Source organism: Papaver somniferum, chromosome 8 (assembly GCF_003573695.1).
Source record: "Papaver somniferum cultivar HN1 chromosome 8, ASM357369v1, whole genome shotgun sequence".
Classification (NCBI taxonomy): domain Eukaryota; kingdom Viridiplantae; phylum Streptophyta; class Magnoliopsida; order Ranunculales; family Papaveraceae; genus Papaver; species Papaver somniferum.
In genome coordinates this window covers 144817340-144839133 of record NC_039365.1, presented here as the reverse complement: position 1 = coordinate 144839133, position 21794 = coordinate 144817340, and the positions used below count along the sequence as shown (strand labels likewise).

Below are 21794 nucleotides of genomic sequence, written 5' to 3'. Positions count from 1 at the left end.
AGAAAATGGAGAATCACATGATATTGAAGCTAACGATGCATGTAAAACACAGGTATTGTGTTAAGAAACTCAAATACTCGATTTGCATGCGTTTGTGTGCTTTTGTAAACAAGAAAAACCGATTATTGCATGCATTGAATGCCATGAACTACCCAGATTCGGTAGATAATTTCTAGATTAAACTTACGAATATAACACACTGAGTACCAAATATGTATATTCGGTAGTTACAAGATACTAGTTTACTGCCGAATATGAGAAAAACCCCAAACTGGTTTTCCAAAAATACCTACATTCGGTAGTTATGTAGAGTTATTTACCTCCGAATGGCCCCAAAAACGAATTCCTCAGAAAATTTCAAAACTCAGTATTCTTATCCTTTACAATCGGTAATAGTTTAACATTATTTGACTGCCGAATATAACAGTGGCCTCAAAATAAAATTTCCGAAAACTTGAAAATCGGATGTTTATCGATTAAAGTTATCTCCCGGTTATTTATATTCGGCTGTTTTACTATATATTTTAGCTTCCGATTATATCATTTTTTGCACTCAGTAAACTGTGTACATTCATTTGCATAAATCGGGTGTTTTGGTTAACCGATAGGATTCCGAATATAAAGTATTCGGAAGTTTGACTTATTTAATTACCTCCGAATATATCATTTTTTCACTCAGTAAACTGTGTACATTCATTTGCATAGATCGGGTGTTTTGGGTAACCGATAGGATTCCGAATATAGAATATTCGGAAGTTTGACTTATTTAATAACCTCCGATTATTGTATAATAATTTGTTGCTTTCATATGCAGGCCGTTGAAGAGTTTGTTGATGACTTCTATTTGAGGCCCGACACTTCCCTATACTATGCAAACGATTTGGTATACTCATTACTACTTTTTTCTTTTTTTCAAAATTTATATGTTAAATGGTTATGCTTATTAGGTTTGTTTTGTTTTATGCACGTTTAGACATTTGGAAGTAAGAAGGAAGCAAATGAATGGCTTATGAACAAGGCAAAAGATAACATGTGCGTGGTAGTTCAAAATAATCATGTTAGTGACACTCGATTTGAAATGATTTGTGAGCGAGGTGGGACGCGAAAGAGTCACGAGGGAAAGAATAGTAAGTACATACGGAAGACGAATAGGAAATACCGAAGCAATACCAAGAAGATAGGATGCCCATTTAAGATTGTCTTCTATAAGCCCGATGGTATTAAAGGTAAAGAGTATAAAATGTATAAAGTTGATAACGGTTGTCACAACCATGATGATCCGTTGGATTTAATTGGACATGTAATGGTTGCCAAGTTAAAACCACATCAAATGCAGACGGTGAGGTCTATGCGGATCCAAAAAGCGAGTGCGATCTTCGAAGTAGTTGTCGATTGATGATGGACTTTCCATTGAAAAGGTTTTTCATTCAGATTTGTTACTCAATAATAACTGAGAGGGGTTACCCTCCTTATATAGATTAGAGTTCCAACGGATCTAATTTTTGAAAATATGGCCGTTGAGGTTTCGTATCATTGGTGCACTACAATCGGTTGTTAACGATACACGTATTACCTCCGAATAAGACATTCAGTGGAAAACTTAAATTCTTATCTACCGATTAAGTTGGTATTTCTAAACACGACTATATTATTCGGAGGATAATTGTTTTGTAAAGTTCCGAATGTACGATGGCCCAAAAATCAGAATTTGGGAAAAACTTATACTTTTCAAATTTTGAAATTGAAATAATCAGAAGTATAATTAGTTACCCAAACTTCCGAATATGGGTTGTCTAACATTCTATATTGGCCCTTGGAACCACCTAGAGCCAAGGCGTGGTTTGTTTTGAACTTGCTATATTCAGAGGATAATTGTTTTGTAAAGTTCCGAATGTACGATGGCCCAAAAATCAGAATTTGGGAAAAACTTATACTTTTCAAATTTTGAAATTGAAATAATCGGAAGTATAATTAGTTACCCAAACTTTCGAATATGGGCTGTCTAACATTCTATATTGGCCCTCTGAACCACCTAGAGCCAAGGCGTGGTTTGTTTTGAACTTGCTATATTCGGAGGATAATTGTTTTGTAAAGTCCAGAATGTACGATGGCCCAAAAATCAGAATTTGGGAAAAACTTATACTTTTCAAATTTTGAAATTAAAATAATCGGAAGGATAATTAGATACCCAAACTTTCGAATATGGGCTGTCTAACATTCTATATTGGCCCTTGGAACCACCTAGAGCCAAGGCGTGGTTTGTTTTGAACTTGCTGTATTCGGAGGATAATTGTTTTGTAAAGTCCCGAATGTACGATGGCCCAAAAATCAGAATTTGGGAAAAACTTATACTTTTCAAATTTTGAAATTGAAATAATCGGAAGGATAATTAGTTACCCAAACTTCCGAATATGGGCTTTCTAACATTCTATATTGGCCCTTGGAACCACCTAGAGCCAAGGCGTGGTTTGTTTTGAACTTGCTATATTCGGAGGATAATTGTTTTGTAAAGTCCCGAATGTACGATGGCCCAAAAATCAGAATTTGGGAAAAACTTATACTTTTCAAATTTTGAAATTGAAATAATCGGAAGTATAATTAGTTACCCAAACTTCCGAATATGGGCTGTCTAACATTCTATATTGGCCCTTGGAACCACCTAGAGCCACGGCGTGGTTTGTTTTGAACTTGCTATATTCGGAGGATAATTGTTTTGTAAAGTTCCGAATGTACGATGGCCCAAAAATCAGAATTTGGGAAAAACTTATACTTTTCAAATTTTGAAATTGAAATAATCGGAAGTATAATTAGTTACCCAAACTTCCGAATATGGGCTGTCTAACATTCTATATTGGCCCTTGGAACCACCTAGAGCCAAGGCGTGGTTTGTTTTGAACTTGCTATATTCGGAGGATAATTGTTTTGTAAAGTTCCGAATGTACGATGGTCCAAAAATCAGAATTTGGGAAAAACTTATACTTTTCAAATTTTGAAATTGAAATAATCGGAAGTATAATTAGTTACCCAAACTTCTGAATATGAGCTGTCTAACATTCTATATTGGCCCTTGGAACCACCTAGAGCCAAGGCGTGGTTTGTTTTGAACTTGCTATATTCGGAGGATAATTGTTTTGTAAAGTCCCGAATGTACGATGGCCCAAAAATCAGAATTTGGGAAAAACTTATACTTTTCAAATTTTGAAATTGAAATAATCGGAAGTATAATTAGTTACCCAAACTTCCGAATATGGGCTGTCTAACATTCTATATTGGCCCTTGGAACCACCTAGAGCCAAGGCGTGGTTTGTTTTGAACTTGCTATATTCAGAGGATAATTGTTTTGTAAAGTCCCGAATGTACGATGACCCAAAAATCAGAATTTGGGAAAAACTTATACTTTTCAAATTTTGAAATTGAAATAATCGGAAGTATAATTAGTTACCCAAACTTCCGAATATGGGCTGTCTAACATTCTATATTGGCCCTTGGAACCACCTAAAGCCAAGGCGTGGTTTGTTTTGAACTTGCTATATTCGGAGGATAATTGTTTTGTAAAGTCCCGAATGTACGATGGCCCAAAAATCAGAATTTGGGAAAAACTTATACTTTTCAAATTTTGAAATTGAAATAATCGGAAGTATAATTAGTTACACAAACTTCCGAATATGGGCTGTCTAACATTCTATATTGGCCCTTGGAACCACCTAGAGCCAAGGCGTGGTTTGTTTTGAACTTGCTATATTCGGAGGATAATTGTTTTGTAAAGTCCCGAATGTACGATGGCCCAAAAATCAGAATTTGGGAAAAACTTATACTTTTCAAATTTTGAAATTGAAATAATCGGAAGTATAATTAGTTACCCAAACTTCCGAATATGGGCTGTCTAACATTCTATATTGGCCCTTGGAACCACCTAGAGCCAAGGCGTGGTTTGTTTTGAACTTGCTATATTCAGAGGATAATTGTTTTGTAAAGTCCCGAATGTACGATGACCCAAAAATCAGAATTTGGGAAAAACTTATACTTTTCAAATTTTGAAATTGAAATAATCGGAAGTATATAACATTATATTGTCTTCCGAATAAATACTGGCCCCAAAATGAGATTTTTCCTATATCAGAAATTTTGAGATTTTTCAATATATATATATATATTCGGTAGTGAGTGTACTTCCGAATACTGTGTGTCTACTTAAATATATTCGGGAGACAAAAAATTCATTAAACTACCGATTATTACCAGTTTGTATCCAGGAAGATATGACCAACAATATTCGGCCGACCATCAAATATTTCTCCCGAATACTGTCGGAAGTAAAGGAGCATGAATATCGCCCGAATCTGGATAAATAACCGAAAACCCTAGAATTATTTTTTCTCGATTCGCCGAATTAAAGCGAAATAAACCCCAAAAATGATAGATTCTTACCTAATTGGGGCAATTTGACTTTGGAGCGGATTTTTTTTTTCCTTCCACGATCGAAAGATAATAGGAAACTGGAAGAAGAAGAGTTGAAATGAGTAGAATTGTTTTTGATTTGGTTTTCATACAGTTTTACCATAAGGGCATTTATGTAACTTCAATATCATATAGGGTACCCCTTAACCAGAGTCTTTGGCTGGGTATAAATTGATGGCCCCTAAATCCTTTGGGATGGCCCCTAAAAACGCTAGGGTAAATTTAGCTAAGATATTTGAAAATTTTCTTGAAGTTTCTTGTTTGAGGTGTCGTGACACTGACAGTACCTATAGGTCCAGTCAACAGACTAGAAAATACACTGTGGTCAAGGTTAGGGACTAGAAAATACACTGTCGTGACAGTACCTATAAACCCATTTGGCTGTAGACTGTAACTTTACATCATCTTTTAGTTTACGGATGAAAATAAACCGTCCTTTCTGCTGCTGATTTATTTTTGCGAATATAATGCTGTTGCTGTGCATATCTCCACCGTCTAATCTTTCCAAGACTCCAACATTTCCCCTTCCACAGACAACAACCCACTCGGATCACTTTTCCGGACGTAAATGTAAAAATAAACTGTCCTTTCTTCCGTTGATTTATTTTTTCTATCAAATCCGTCTTTGTCCTTTAACTTCCTTTCCACCCACTACTAATACCAGGCCAGCTATACACAGTACCACCATTTCCCCATTTGGATTTATTTCTTCTCTTCTCTGCAACAAAACAGCTTTCTCTCCCTCCTCCATAGCCAGAAAAGAGAAAACCACTCTTCAAAACCACTCACCATGACCATCCGTACTCTTCCCAACTACTACCCAGACACACAAGATCTTTACTCTGTAACTGTTGATGGTGTGAAAATCAAAACCACTGTAACTAAGGATGCTGCAACAGTTGATGACTGGATTGAACAGGTTTACAGTGATTACAAAGATACTTTAGATCGCTGTACCGAAAAAGAGTCTAGACAGCGTTTCATTGTTGCTCTTGATGTGGAATGGAAACCACCTGCTTTTGGTCCTTACCATGAATATCCGGCAGCAATACTACAACTCTGTGTTGGTCGTAGATGTTTGATTTTTCAGATCTTACGTTCTGATAAGGTCCCTAGATCTCTTCATTGGTTTCTTGAAGACGAGAATCTGAGATTTGTTGGAGTTGGAATTGAAGATGTTGCGTTTAAGCTTGAAATGGATTTTGATATTTGTCTTGGGAAAGCAGTTGATCTTAGGGATTTGGTTGCTGGCCGGAACTATCGTCGGAAGGAATATAAGACTTTTGGGTTGATGGGATTAGCTAGAGCTGTTTTCCGTTCTGGAGAGATTGAAAAACCTGCAGATGTTAGTGAGAGTAATTGGAGTCAGAAATACCTTACTCAACCACAGATTGAGTCTGCTTGTGTTGATGCTTATGTTTCTTTCAAGATCGGTAATCGACACCGCTTCACTTATGGTTACACTATTTTGGATTGATGGGAATGTTGTTTGGGGTATTTACATGAAGGTGTTGTTAGGGTTTCTAGGGTTATAACATTTTGCAATGGAGTCTAAGAGATCAGAGTTAGCAGGGTTCATGATTTATGGTTTGATTTTTGTCCCTGTATTTAGTTGCAGGGTCTCTTTTGTTGATCTTTGTTTTGCTCCATTGTTATTAGTAACTAGTCTTTGATTTAATTTAGGAATGAACAAAATTATCTTGCAAACTCAGTATCTTTTAGCTTTCTTACTTCTGTTTTGATTGAATTGTTGCGAGTAAATGTGCAGTTTAGACTAAAGCAAAAACTGTGAGTTTCCATTTGAGAAGGACCATGGATCTTTATAAACAACAACAAATTTCAGCTCAAGAGAACCAGAAATATGTTTTTAAGAGGAACCCAACCAATATATATGGGTTCTTCAATTTAGAAAGTACTATGGTATACATGCAGGTTTTTCTAAGCATTGGACTTTGGAGATAGTAATACTTTCATGGAGATTTGGCTTGTGATTCTGTGAATGATGCGACGATTTGATTCTTGATACTTATTTGTGTAATGTTGTACTACTACTGTCGCTACAGATATCTGCATATTCGATTGATGCAGGTGATGAACGGGCCTAAGAAGGCGCCAACTGGCTCTAGCCCGCTCCTGTCTAGATTTGTTTTTTTTTTTCTTGCGTACATATTGGGCTAATTTTTTGCCCTAGCCCAGTAGCTAAATAATATTGCCCACACTGTAATGGTAACGATGGAATGAAAACGAGTTTGTATCCCTCCAAAAAAAGAAAAAAAAAGTTTGTACCCCTCCGCCAGTCAATAGTATTTTTTTTTTTGTTACAAGAAAGACATAAAAGAAACTAACTAGCTAAATCGACTTGGATGCAAGTCGAAATACAAGATGGGGGTTTTTAGGAGAACCACCACATATTAGAATGGTGGCTTAAAGCATACTTTGCTAGAGTATGGGAAACTACATTCCAATCTCTTTTGTTGAAAACGAACTTGACTTCAGTCACTTTCCTAGCCTTGGCTCTGATCTGGTAGATTAGCTCTCGTAATATCCAGGGAATATAACCCTTTTCTTCATTCAGAATCTTAATCACTTCCTCAGCATCACTCTCAATTATTACTCTTTGCAGTCTTGAAATCACTGTAAAATCAGTTGCCAGAAGAACAACTCTAGTTTCAGCTTCAATAGGACTCAGAACTTCATGGGAGTTAGTACCACAACCTTTAAAACTTGTTGCAGAGTCTCTAGCCACAACAGCCCATCCTGCCTTGTAATTATCAAAAGCAACATCCACATTTAATTTAATCCAGTTGTCTTCAGGTGGTTTCCACTTTCCTGCGGCTTTCCTAAGGGTGGTAATATGAGCCTGAAGTTCATCCTCTGGCAACATTGAGCTAGAATAGTGAAACCAATATATGGCTTCCCTGATTATGCTCTGGATAGAATTATTCTTACCGTTGAAAACTTTGTCATTTCTATTCTTCCACATCGCCCACATAACACAACTTCCCATTTTGAAAGCCTCATAGTTCCCCTTTTCAGCAAGCCAGCCAGCAATTATTTGTTTACAGCTCATACCACTATACCTTTCCGTTCTGCATCCAAGAGGAGAACCAAAAAAAGTCGTTGTAGTCACCGGGCAATGGAAGAAAATGTGCTCCAGGTCTTCAATGGCAGTACTGCAAAGTCTACAATCTTGATTTATACCCTTGATGTGTTTCCCAAGGTTCTGGAATATAGCTAAACCCTCATGAATTATTCTCCAAATGAACACAAGAATATTTGGAGTTATATCTTTTATATTCCACATGTTTTTCCAGGGGAAAGTATCATTGTAAACGCTAGATGAGCTGCGTTGATTCATTTTGAGTGTTTTTATAAAAGACTTGCACGAAAACGTACCATTTGGGTGTGGTTTCCATAGCAATTGGTCTTCAATGTTGTCCTCGGCATCTGGTAAATAAGTGTTTAGGATCTGGGCAGCAGAATTGTCTTGGAACAACTGGTGTATCTTTTCTTCATTCCATCTAGTGGGGATTTGAAGAATTAGGTCTGAGACTTTGATTATGTTTTTAGAAGTATGTTCTCTCAGCTCAGGCATGCTATTTGGATGATTGATGAGCCATGGATCATTAATTAATAATATGAATACTGTCACCATTTCCAACACTCCAAATGCAGTTATCTTTTACATCTTCTCTACAGTCAATGATTGCTTTCCATGTGGATGAACTTATCGAATTGGCAGTGGCTTCCCATAAAGATTTGTCCCTGAAGTATTTTACCTTCGTTATTGCACCCCATTCACAATCCTGATCTTCAATGATTCTCCAGACTAACTTTGCAATTTCCTCTCTATTTAGATGGGTTAGGGATCGAATACCTAATCCCCCCTTCTCTTTGTCATCACGCAATATGTTCCAATTTATAAAGTGGATCTTTTTGGTACTGTGATTATGCCCCCACCAGAAATTCCGGATGATTCTATCCAGTTTCGAGATTACCGTCTTGGGAAGTAAGGAAGTGGCCATATAATATGGCAGAATCATCCCCAACACGTGTTTTATCAGCACCATCTTCCCTGCGTGATTGAGATGAATTCTTTTCCATCCAGCAAGTTTGTTGACGAATTTTTTCTCCAAAAAATAAAAGGACTTTACCCTGTGAGCTTATTTTAGAAGTTGAAAACCCAAATGTTTATCGTTACTCTACATTTTGTTAACTCCCAATATATCAACAACTTCACTTCTTCTCTCTGCTATGACACCTTTGCTGAAATGAATTGATGATTTCTCGAGATTAGCTTGCTGGCCTGGCCATTTAGCATACACATACAGGATGTCTTGCAAACTCTGGATTGTTCTATTGTCAAGAGTGCCGAAGAAGATTAAGTCGTCTGGGAACATGAGGTGGGTGATAGAAGGAGCCCATCTGTTAAATCTATAGCCATTGTAGATGCAACTTGCTTCCATTTTTCTTATCATTCACGATATTCCATGGGCACAAAGAATGAAGAGGTAAGGTGAGAGAGGGCATCCCTGTCTTAGCCCTCTCCTACTAGAAAAAAATCATTCCGGAGTGCCATTTACAATAATGGAGAAAGTAGTTGTAGTTACACAGTTCATAATGAGATTGTAAGCATCGCCATTAATGCCATAGTCTCTAAGGCACTAACCCAAAAAACTTCATGAGACTCTGTCATAGGCTTTGCTGATATCAATTTTAAGTGCAAAAGCACCTAAGACAGAGTTGGATTGATTCATGGAATGAATTAGCTCCTTTGTCGTTAAAATATTATCCAGAATTAACTTACCAGGTACAAAAGCTGATTGAGCTTTGTCAACTAGGTTATCAAGCATAGGCTTAAGTCTTTGCGCAATGATCTTGACCACTATCTTATAAAGGATGTTACATAAAGAAATGGGTCTGTACTCGATGAGCCTTGTAGGCTTTTTAACTTTAGGAATAAGAACTAGGTTTGTATGATTTAAGCCACTGGGTAAATTAGAAGATGTAAAACAGTGCTTAACCAGAGAAGTTACCTCATTTCCAATTTTGTCCCAGTATTTTTTTGTAGAAGATAGGAGGCATACCATCTGGTCCGGGATATTTAAGATACCCCGTGTTCTTAAGCACTTTACAAACTTCTTCACGAGTTGGAATGGCATTTATAGATTTATTCTCCTCATTGGTGATCTTATGCTCAGAACTGAAATTGACAGTTACCAGATTGTCTTGAGTATCCTTGCTGAAATTGTTGTAGAAGTGATTGATGAGTAACTTTGAAATATTATCATGTCCTGAGACCCAAATGTTTTTTTCGTTCTGCAAGGCTTCAATAGAGTTCCTCTTTCTCCGTTTCTTTGACAGACATGTGAAAAATTTGTGTGTTTCTGTCCACATTGGGGATCCATGTGTTCTTGTTTCTTTGCTGCCAGAATTTCCTTTCAACTTCCATCAGTTTTTCAATCTTCATCTTCAGGTTGTCTTCATCACTTTTAATATCTCTTGAATAAGCTAACTTCTGCAAATCTGCAAGCTCCTTCTTAGCATCCTCCACAACTTTTGTGACATGACCAAAAGTTCTTTTACCCCAAGCAGTAAGGCTCTCTCCAGTATCCTTGATCTTCTCCAACGTGTTTCCAGAAGCATTATCCCACACCTTGTGAACTTCATCTTGAAACCCTGGATGGTCGGTCCAGAAGTACTCGAATCTATTCCCAGGTTTCCTTCTTTTACAGATCCTGTGTAAGTTAAGATAAATCGGAGAGTGGATCACTACCAATTCTTGGCAGATGAAAAACTGCAGCTTCAGGAAATTGCAGCCACAAGTTAGGGGAGCATAACACTCTATCGAGTCTGGCGTAGATAAGGGTGGATGTGACAGCATTTTTTGACCAAGTAAAAGCTGGACCGCAGTATCCCATGTCAATTAGACCTTTATCTTGAATCAATCGATTGAACTCTCTATTATGGTTGTTGTTATTATATCTGCCATCACATTTCTCCTTCATAGACTTGATAGAATTAAGGTCACCAATTATACTATAGGGGTTAGATATACCTTCAATATAAACAGATAAAGAAGACCGGAACTTGTTTCTATCACTTCTCACTGGAGGGACATAAACACATAATAAGTCCCAAGTAGGTGTCAAATCTGACTGATCTGACAATGAATTAAATTCGTATTACTCTGGATAACATTTATCTTCACATGATCATGCCAGAGAAGGATTAAACCACCTTTACTACCTACTGAAGGCACCACAAAATGCTGACTAAAATTTAACTTGGAGATTAGTTACTAGCTTTATTGATATCTAATTTAGTTTCAGATAAGAAAGCAATACTAGGATTACAAGCTTTCAATAAGGAACTTAGATGAAGAATTGTCGAGGGATTCCCTAACCCTTGAAAATTCCAAGAGTAGATTAACATTGAGCTTGTGGCTGATCTAGGGCAGCCACCACACCCGTATTTTCAAAATTGAAACTTGATAATCTAGTTTTTGATTTTGGGTTCACCTGGTCAATGTTCATTGGTAATGAAGTACGCTTTCTGCCTGCTGAAATTTCCTTCTCTTCTTCATTTTCTGGTAGAGCAATTTCGTTTCTCTTTCTCGCGTCTCTTTTCCATTGACCTTGTTTCTTCTTCCTCGCTTTGATAATTTCCCGAGAGTTGGAAGTATTTTGACTGTCATCACTTTCAGAATCATTGATTGTATTTGGGAGTTTTTGAATAGTAATACCTGGATTTGGGTTTGCATGCAGTAAGGAGATAGTCTTGCTTTGTATTATCTCTCGGTTCTCACTAAACAGAATACTCGATATGATATTCTATTCTCATGTTCCTATTTGTCGAAAAAAGACGAAAGATTAAGTTTTTATTATTATTCATACAAAGTTTAGAAACTCTATTTATGCAAGGGACATACAAGTGTAGGGTCCATTACAAAAATGTTAATTGATCCTTGGATCTATTTTAGTAAACAATATCAATTAAAGAAAATACAGAATATAAATATCAATTACAATGAATGTCGAATATGTCTTGTCATCCCCCCTCAAGCTGGGCGTGGAATACTCTTGAGTGAAAGCTTGGACCTAAGAAGACTGAACCGGTTACAACAAACCTTTGGTAAAAACATCTTCCACTTGAGTTCGCTTTGAAATGTACTGAACTCGAAGTGACCCTCTAGCTACTCGTTCCCGTACAAAGTGATAATCGATATGAATGTGCTTGCTTATCGAATATAAAATCGGGTTTGCTTCCATATACGTTGTACTATAAATTGATGGTGGATAGTACAATCCAAGGTCAGTAAGTAGGTAATGTATCCATGCAAGTTCAGATGCGGTAACAAGCATCGCATAATACTTAGCTTCGATAGACGAATTCGACACTGTAGGTTGCTTCTTGCTGAACCATGCGATGGTGTTTGGCCCAAGAAAAATACAACAACCTGATGTAGAGGTACTGTCATCAGGTGTACCACCCCAAAAGCATCGAAATAGGCCGAAAGATTAGATGATGCAGTACTAGAGAAGAATAACCCTCTACATAGAGTTCCTTTGAGGCACCGTAATATATGCTAGCTTCACATCCAAGAAATGAACATCAGTTGGTGAGAAATGACTAACTTGGTTAACATCATATGTAATATTGGTCCTGGTTAAACAAAGATATCATAGAGTTCATATTAAACTTCTATATTTTGTTACGTCACCAAATAATTTTCCATCAAATGTTGAGATGTTTCTGCCAAACGAAGCTGGGGTATTTACTGGTTCGGATAATATAAGATCAATTGTCTTTCAGAAGAATTAATATATATTTCATTTGAGGTAAACATAGACCCGAAGCATTTTGATTTAACTTCATTCGCAAAAACTAGTGCAGCTCACCCAAGTCTTTCATTACAAATTCAGAACTTAAGCTTTATAGAGAAGTGAGTGAATACCTTGTGTGTCAAAAATAATTAATATTATATCCTCAACATAAAGTAACAGTATAGTAATACCATATGAAGAATTCCGAATAAACATTGAGTGATCAGATTTGGACTGGGTGAAGTCAATCTTAAGTAAATAGCTTGTGAAATAATGAAACAAAATACACGACGCATGTTTTAGACCATATATGGCCTTGTGCAGCTCACAAACATGAGTAAGATTTTCTTTGTCGACAAATCCAGGTGGTTGTTCCATATATACCATATTATCCAATTTACCATATAAAAAATCATTTTTAATATCTAATTGACGAATAAGCCATGAAGAAGTAACTAGAATATTGAGAACAAGGTGTACCATTACGGGTTTGAAGACATGACTGAATGTCTTTTTGTATTCAATACAGAGTTGTTGATTGTAACTTTCGCCACTATTCGAGATTTGAATCTGTCAACCGTGACATTAGAGTTTCGTTTGATTTTTTAAAACCAAAGGATGTCGTGGGACACGAGACCAAGTGTTGTTCTGCATAAGGGAAATATACTCTTCGCGCATTGAATCATTCAATTACAAGGTATACGACAACATATATGCTCAAGAGCATGATGGTCAAGTTTTCTACATATCAGAAAAACCACAGCGGAGGTAGCATAAAGTTTAAAACTTATAGGTTTTCTAATCACAACATGATAAGTAGAATGATTAGAAATTCCATCAGAAATAAAAGAAGATGTAATGCCTCTACCAAGATGAAAGTTACTAGTTCTACCACACCTCTTACAAAGTTAGGTTTGAAACCCACTAGATCTACCACCAGAGAACCCTAACGTAAAATCTATAAGAATTCATTTGAGAAGCAAAACCTCGATTTGCAGATTCAGGAAGAAGATTTATATTTCTATCACTAACAACAACTTCTTCACTAAGAAGATACTTATGAAGTTCAATACAAGTAATAAGTGGATTTCCGTGTCTCATAGAGGTAGCTAAATGTATATAATCGTAATTAAGCTCATCCAAAGTACCAACAACAAGTTCTTTGTCGGAAATATGCTCGTCAATAGCAGCAAGTTCCTCAGATAAATACTTGATTTTATTTATTAAAGTGGGAATAAATTTATCACCTTGTTTGATATCTAAGAATTTGGTTCGTAACTATATCGAGTGAGTAGAAGAAGATCTAGCAAAACTTTCTTCAGTATTAGTTCAAATATGAATATATACTGTATATGTGGAAAATATGCAATTACTTAATCAGAAATAATTGATGAATCCACATAATGATAGTTGTATCTTCATCTAACTAATCTATTTAAAATAAGTCCCAATTTATTTATCTTGATATTTTGGTTAATGAATTTAACAGGACCATTATGAGATCCATTGAAATTTTTTTAAAGCTCGTATTTGCGAATAACATAAAATATTTGATTTTTCAAGTGAGACACGGAAATCCACTTTTTACTTGTATTGGACCTCATAAGTATCTGCTTAGTGAAAAAGTTGTTGTTGGTGATAGAAATATAAATCTTCTTACTGAATCTGCAAATTGAGCTTTTGTTGCTCAAATGAATTCTTATAGATTTTACGTTAGAGTTCTCTGTTGGTAGATCTAGTGGGTTTCAAACCTAACTTTGTAAAAGGTGTGGTAGAACTAGCAACTTTCATCTTGGTAGAGGCACTACATATTATTTTGTTTCTAATGGAAGTTCTAGTCATTCTACTTATCATATTGCGATTAGAAAACCTCTAAGATTTAAACCTTCCTATAGCTCCGCTGTGGTTTTTCTGATATGTAGAAAATCTGACCATCATGCTCTTGAAAAAAATACACTGGGAACAAAGGTCTTGCTGGTCATTTTGCTAATGAGTGTCCAAATCGTGCAGAAACATATATGCTCAATTTTTCTTACCAGAATGTTCATACACCACAACACCTTATTACTTTACTAGCTTATGCTAATATTTTGGGTGAGAGTCCCTAATATGCTGATACAATGCCAATAGTTATGTTGTTGTTTTTTACCAGAAAAGGGAAAATTATATTAAAAAGGTAGTGGTCACAATGGAGCGACTACTTACTGATACGTATTGATCTTTGTACCTTGGTGACAAATATTATAGAGGCAGAATTCAGAATAATAATAGACGAAAACTAGAAAACAGGACACACTGGAAATCAGATTCGAAGAAAATATATTCTCTAGATTATGAACAAGAAAACTATTACATTATCTCTTTGTTCTCTAAACAGTAAATAACCTGAAACTGTTTGCTAAGCTTGCTTTTACAATAATTAATTGCCTCACAAACTTCTCTCTCTAGTCTAGGTGTGTTTGTATCACAAACCACACTCTAGATATCTAGGTGTGTCTGTATCAAAAACCACACTATCTAGATCTAGGTGTGTCTGTATCACAAACCACACTCTAGATCTAGGTGGTTCTGTATCACAAACCACACTCTAGATGTCTTAGCTATGAGCTAAACATCTCTATTTATAGCTTTAACAGTTTCCCAAACCTTTATAGGAATTTATTTCCTTATCTAGGAATAATTCCTTTTCTAGGTATGTTTCCCTATCAAGGAATATTACCCTGTCTAGGAAGTATTTCCTTACTTTGGTAAACTTCCTTACTTTGGTTTGGTTTCCCAAACCTTATAGAAATCTATTTTCCTTTTATTGGATTACTGTCTGAAGTCGGTCCCTCCTAAATTATAATTTTATCCTCAATCCTTCTTGAGGATCACTAGTTCCAGGGGAGAGGAAGATACACATGTATCATTCTCCCCCTCAAGAACTTGAACTCCTGTGAAAGTTATATGTGGAGGTTAGGGAACTCAAGAGTTCCTTTCACCTTGTTGAACCATCTCTCTTTGCTGGAAACTTGACCTTGACGTCTAATTTGAAAAGCGTCCATATCTCCTCGTTTTGTATTAGTCACTCTTCGCTCCATAACACAACCTTGTTCCAGTGGTTATTATTCTTGTTCCTCGTTCTTTTCTTCAAAACCACCAGATGAAAGCATAGTCTTTTTCTTCGTCTTCAGATTGGATGTACAAGACTTCATGCCTGTTTGTAGCACATCCACCTTATCTTCCGTAGTTTGTGGTTCGATATGCTTAGGATCATTTGACTTCGTCATCGTTGATCCCCTTGTTCTCCTAACGTATTCTAGCTTCTCGAGTACCTCACCAAGATTTATGTAGAGAGATCTAGAGAAATCCATAAACCACATGTATCTTCCCTAAAAGAAACGAACCTTGCTCTGATACCAACTCGATACATATTGATCTCTGTACCTTGGTGACTAATATTATAGAGGCGGAATTCAGAATAATAATAGACAAAAACTAGAAAACAAAACACACTAGAAACCCAGTTTCGAAGAAATTTATGTTCTCTAGATTCTGAACAAGAAAACTATTACATTATCTCTTTGTTACACTCACAATCTCTTTAAACAATAAATAACCTTAAACTGTTTGCTAAGCTTTCTTTTAAAATAATTAACTGCCTCACAAACTTCTCTCTCTAGTCTAGGTGTGTATGTATCACAAACCACACTCTATATTTAGGTCGTTCTGTATCACAAATCACACTCTAGATGTCTTAGCTATAAGCTAAACATCTCTATTTATAGCTTTAACGGTTTCCCAAACCTTATATGAATTTATTTCCTTATCTAGGTATATTTCCTTATCAAGGAATATTACCTTGTCTAAGAAGTATTTCCTTATCTTGGTAAACTTCCTTACTTTGGTTTGGTTTCCCAAACCTCCTACGAATCTATTTTCCTTTTCTAGGAATACTGCCTTAAATCAGTAATCCCTCCTAAATTAAAATTCTATCCTCAATACTTCTTGAGGATCACTAGTTCCCTGGGAGAGGAAGATACACATATATCAACTCACAAAGAGGGAAAAATGATAGAAGTAATCGGCAATTTCCAATCACAGCATCTCAGTTACAAATTGGCGTACTCAAAGAGTAGCCATCAAAAATCTTAGTAGGTAGTGATCAACTAAAAAGACTGCACTTTATAGAGCTTATAAGTTGATTAACATTTCTTTTCCTATTCTCGAAATACCTTGCATTTGTTTCACGCCAGATTGTCCACCAAATGGCAAAAGGTATAAGACACCACAATTTCTTCTTCATAACCCTACTCTTCTTGATAGGCCATTCCCAAAGAGTAGATTTAACACTATCAACAAAACCCCAATCATACCTGAAAAAATCCAAAAAATAATTTCATATCTTAGAAGTTTCAGAACAATGAAGGAAAAGATATAAATTAGTCTCCTGCTCAGTACTACAGAAAACACATCTGTTTGTATTTGATTTACCCTCCTTGAAAAGAAAATCTAAAGTAAGCGCTCCCTTATAACACAAAGTCCATACAAGAAAAGATAAATTTAAAGGAACCCGAGGATTCCATAAATGTCTGTGAGGAAAAAATGAAATAACCATCAACATCCAAAGACCGATAGCAATTGGCAACACTAGAATCACCTCCCGCGTCCCGCTGTCTAGTTACATCTAACTCTGAATCACCCACAATATTTGTTGGGTCCCCAACGGTTTGTAGTAAGCGAACTACATCACACAATTCATTTTCATTTAAGTTCCTTTTGAAATATAAATGCCAAGAAAAATCCAAAGAAATACATTCTCTGATTGTGGCAGATTTCTTTTTGGATAGATTATAAAGAGAAAGAAAAGCAAGCTGCAAAGTGCTATTTCCTATCCATATGTCTTTCCAAAAATGAATACTACAAACATTGTTCAAATCAGGTTTGATAATGTCCCAAGTAATCTTAAAAAATTCCAAGGTAAATCCTCCGGGCTTGGGGCCTTATTCTTACCAAACTGCTAGATAACATGTTTTACCTCTTCCTCAGTAAACGACCTCTCAATAGAAATTCTGCCCTCCACTGAAATATTAGGCATAATTAGATCATCAAATGTAGGCCTTGATGGGAATTTCTCAATAAACATAAAAGAATAAAAATCAGTAGCTTCATGCATAATCTAATTTTTATCATAAGAAATATCACCATCTATTTGAAGACAATTGATACTGTTAAGCTTGTACTTATATGAGGCAATTTGATGAAGATATTTTGTGTTACTTTTCGCATCTCTGAACCACTTTTGTTTATCCCGTTGACCTAATTTCCTATCCAAATCTAGAGAGACAGATGCATTCTTACGCTTCGCATTTTCTTTATCCACGACTTCAGCATTATAAAGTTGAGCAATATTTTCAAAGCAATCCAGTAAATCGATAGTTTCTTCTAGAGCATTAATCTGATTTTGCAAATTTCCCAAAAACCTTTTCCAAGACTTAATGAAATATTTTAAGGCCTGTAATTTCTTAGCAAACACATTTCTAGGTTTACCAAAGAAAGACAAGTTAGGCTTTCATGTTGTCAAGGAAATCAAGATGTAATAAAAGGTAATTGTCTAGCCTAAATGGAGAAACAATTTTAGCACCTGAATTGCAATTCAACATCACCGGAGCATGATAATAGATTGATCTTTTGAGTCACAATTGAATAATTGCAGGGCATGGCGATATCCAATCTTCTGTGAATAAAAATCTGTCAAGTCTAATTAACAGAGGAGGTTGCTGATAGTTAGACCAAGTAAATCTGCCACCATTTAAGGGATGTTTATAAGAGAGAATTTACTTACAATTTTTTTTTTGAAAAATCTTCTGCTAGTAATGCAACCCTTAGGTAAATTCCTCTCATATTGAAGAAGAATTGCATTATAATCTCCTCCGACTAACCACGGATCATCAAACAACAGTATCGCATCATCTAATTCATTCCAGAACTTCCTCTAATCACCCGAGTCTGAAGTACCATAAACAGATGTATAACCCCAAACAAAATTGCTAGAAATATTTATGAATTTGATAGTTAAAGTGAAAGCACCCAACATGTAATCTTATATAGTAACTACACCTTCTCTCCACATAACAACAATACCCCTTGATGCTCCCGTCCGCGGCAGATGTAAGAAATTACAACTTGAGCTTCCCCGTAATGACCTACCAAGAGTATCATCAACCAACTGGATTTTTGATTCCTGAATTGAACAAATTGTGACATTGTTTTTGATAATTGCGTTGCGAATTGCAGAACCTTTTGGTCTTGGCCTAATCCCCTAATGTTCTAGGACATTATCTTATGATCCATAAGATTCAGGTAAAACCCTAGTTCCAGAAATTGGATTAAAATCAAACAAAGAATGAGAAATTGGATTATTAAGAGCATCAATTCTTTCTTCGTCACCGAACAAGTCTGAAACAATCATTTCTTCATCAGAATCATAAGACCCTAAGCCATCTCCATCTTCATAATTGGGATTTCCATATTAGTTGATGAATTTCTCTCAATTAGATTTTTACACATACTTCTAATGTTTGGATGAGTATCCGAAATACCCAAAGATTTGTTGAAGTTTATGTGAAAATCAATTTGAGAGTTAATCAACTTCTCATCATCTGTTGATACGCATATATAAATTGTTTCTTCCCAAGTTCTAACAGCACTACCCATGAGAGTCAGATTCGTCTGTGCTGGATCTAGTGGAGAAGATGATTTGTCGAGATCCGAGTCTGTATTCTCATCTAACAACGAAGATGAATTATCAAGATTTGACTCGGTATTCACATCTAACGACCTGGCATAATCCGGATCATAGACAGGAGTAACCACCGAAATGGTAGAGCTGACATCCAAACCCGGATCCAAGTTTCAGATGCCACTCCCCCATCTGGTCCATATTCTGATCAAACGGGCATTGATGAATCGGGTCATGGGAAGGAGTTCCCATCTAAATGGTAGGGTCGAGTTCTATATACGAACCCCCTCCCCCACATGGCCCATATTTTGATCCAATTCATCAATAGGTTCAGAGTCATGAGCAGGAGTTCCCATCAAAATGGTAGAGCCAACACCCCAAAGTTTGAAAATGATTTGAGATTGTTACTCCCCCCATCTGGCCCATATGATGACCCCGAACAAAACCCACTTTTTTCTTATGCACTGTGACCCAGGGATATGAACCCCACCATCTCAAAAGTCTTGGTTAGATTTAGAGGTGGCTCGGTTACCTCTTAGCTGAAAGTCAGATACCTGTTTCCAAACCCTATTCAAATTTCTTACCGCCGAATTATTAGAAGAGTTCGAATTTGAATTTAACAAATTCTTCGGTGAAGAATTAGTGAATGATAATTTAGAATCATGACTATCCTCTCTTCCTTCTTTATTTGCGCCATTGATTGATTCCGTAGAAAGATGCGAAATATTCTGTTCTAGTCTAACCACCGTTGACTTCAATTTAGGAATGTAACAGTGATCATGATTTTGGTGATGGTGATGATCATCACGAAGAGAACTGGTGTTCAAATTTTTTTGAAGCCACTCGATGCTCAACCAAAAACCATTAAATTTAACAGTGGCTGGGATTTTACGGAGATCTGAAGTAATTTTCAACTGAAAAACATTAAGCTTATCATACTTAAGAGTAGAGCTATGGATATCAATTAATTTTCCCCAATGAGAGACAATATCCTTGAAAGACTGAACATTCCAAAGATTAAAAGGGAGACCACAAATACCAACCAAATGATGAATATCATTACAGAAAGCCTCACCGATGAAAGTATCTTCGGATTTCCAGTGACGTAATGAAAGAATTGATTTGCCTATCTTGATTAATTGCCCCTCCAGAAAATAATCAAATAGAATTTGCGTTGAAAATAACCAACTTTTCTCTGATTATCTCCAGCTTTATAAAACCCGACCAAGAAAATTTCTTCATCAATCCTTTTTTTATTCTGCTCCAACCAGAATGAACATTACAAACCTCCACAGCTACGCCAAAATTCCCGATATCACCCACATGACATCGATTTTTGAGAATAGGAATCTTGAATCTTCGAATTCACTGATTGAATATTACAGGTAATGGAAGACCAAAAAGATTTCCAAATTGAACCCTTATTTCCAAAAGGGATACAAATGCATCTCATCATCCTTATTAGGTTCAAATCTAGAAATTTTTAGAAAAATACAAAACTTATTTGAGCAAAGTTCAGCTAGAATCACCACATGATCAAATCTACGGGGTCATTTAAGGCCTTTCTTAGACTGCAAAGAAATAGCCTCCAAATTAACTTCATGATTCCAGGTGACTGATGAATCAGGGAGAAAATTTTAATTGCTAAAATCCTTATATCTTTCTAATACCTAAGCTCTTTTGAAGAACCTCTAGAAACCCAAGATAAGCAGGATAGTTTTACAAGACATAATGAAACGAAAAGATCAAATACCTAATGAAAAAGGAAACATAATGAAAAACGAAAAGATCAAAAAATCAAGAGGAATAACATGTTTGCCTGCCTTCATAAAACTTGATCTCTTCAATGTAGGAAAATCACACTCACCAATTTCGGGTTTCTGCTCCGTTCCACTTCCTTGCGTTTCCATTACAGTATTCACCATGGTAGCATCGTAATCCGGATACATATGGGAATTCCTTCCTCCATAGTACATTTGTTGTCCTTCTGATGGCCAACAGTCATGTTACTCATGATACTTATGCATTACAAGTTACTTCCACACTTGAGGGTCTTGAAGAAACCCAAGCAGCTAATGGTGAAAGTATGCCCACAACTTTCTGATTTTTCTTTAAAACCAACATCATAACATACCTTTCATCTCAATAATTTTCTTATATTTCCCCGATATGCTCATAATTCACTTTATGTGCACAAGTTCACTTCATATAACCATTAAATATTCTACAATATTTGATTCATCAGGTTTCTTTATGAAGGACTTGTCAACCGAGAAGATACTTTTACAAGGCCCCACCCAGTAGTAACTTGTTATATGTACTTCACTTGGTTCATCATAGTTAGATGCTAGGAGTATGTTGAAAACATTTACTTCACGTGTAAATTGGTCCAACAGTGTAGAATATAATTAATCTGACGGTCAACAACAAAGTTACCGTTAAAGTATCTTATTTTTGAACTTTATAATTCTTCTGGTGCGCACATATCTAACTAAAAGTTTAGAAAAATTTCTTTGCCCGTGTTAACCAAAATTAAAAATAACCTTATATTTGTCAAGGTCCGTAGCATCCTAACCAAGAATTAACATTATGGTGCTAATCATTTTTTTGAAACATCCACAAATTCAATAGTTTTTAAAATTTGGTATTTAAGTTTTTTTTGCAATTTTTTGGGCATTGGTTTCCATACAAATGCAAATACAAACACCTCCTTGGATCCTTCTAGGTGGTCTAAACATTACCATGCATGCTGAGGAAAGAGCAAATAGTGCTGACTCTTCATCTAAAAC

The 21794-nt window shown here is 36.0% G+C and overlaps 2 protein-coding genes across 2 annotated transcripts; one reads left to right on the top strand and one right to left on the bottom strand.

Annotated features, from left to right (window-relative positions):
• Nucleotides 1-5248: 5248 nt before the first annotated feature.
• LOC113306141 (Werner syndrome ATP-dependent helicase homolog) lies at nucleotides 5249-5935 on the top strand. Its single transcript, XM_026555115.1, has one exon. The coding sequence runs from the start codon at nucleotides 5249-5251 to the stop codon at nucleotides 5933-5935; it is 687 nt and encodes a 228-aa protein (XP_026410900.1).
• A 915-nt stretch (nucleotides 5936-6850) lies between these two features.
• LOC113306140 lies at nucleotides 6851-8113 on the bottom strand. The gene has a single exon (XM_026555114.1). The coding sequence runs from the start codon at nucleotides 8111-8113 to the stop codon at nucleotides 6851-6853; it is 1263 nt and encodes a 420-aa protein (XP_026410899.1).
• Between the last annotated feature and the right edge of the window lie 13681 nt (nucleotides 8114-21794).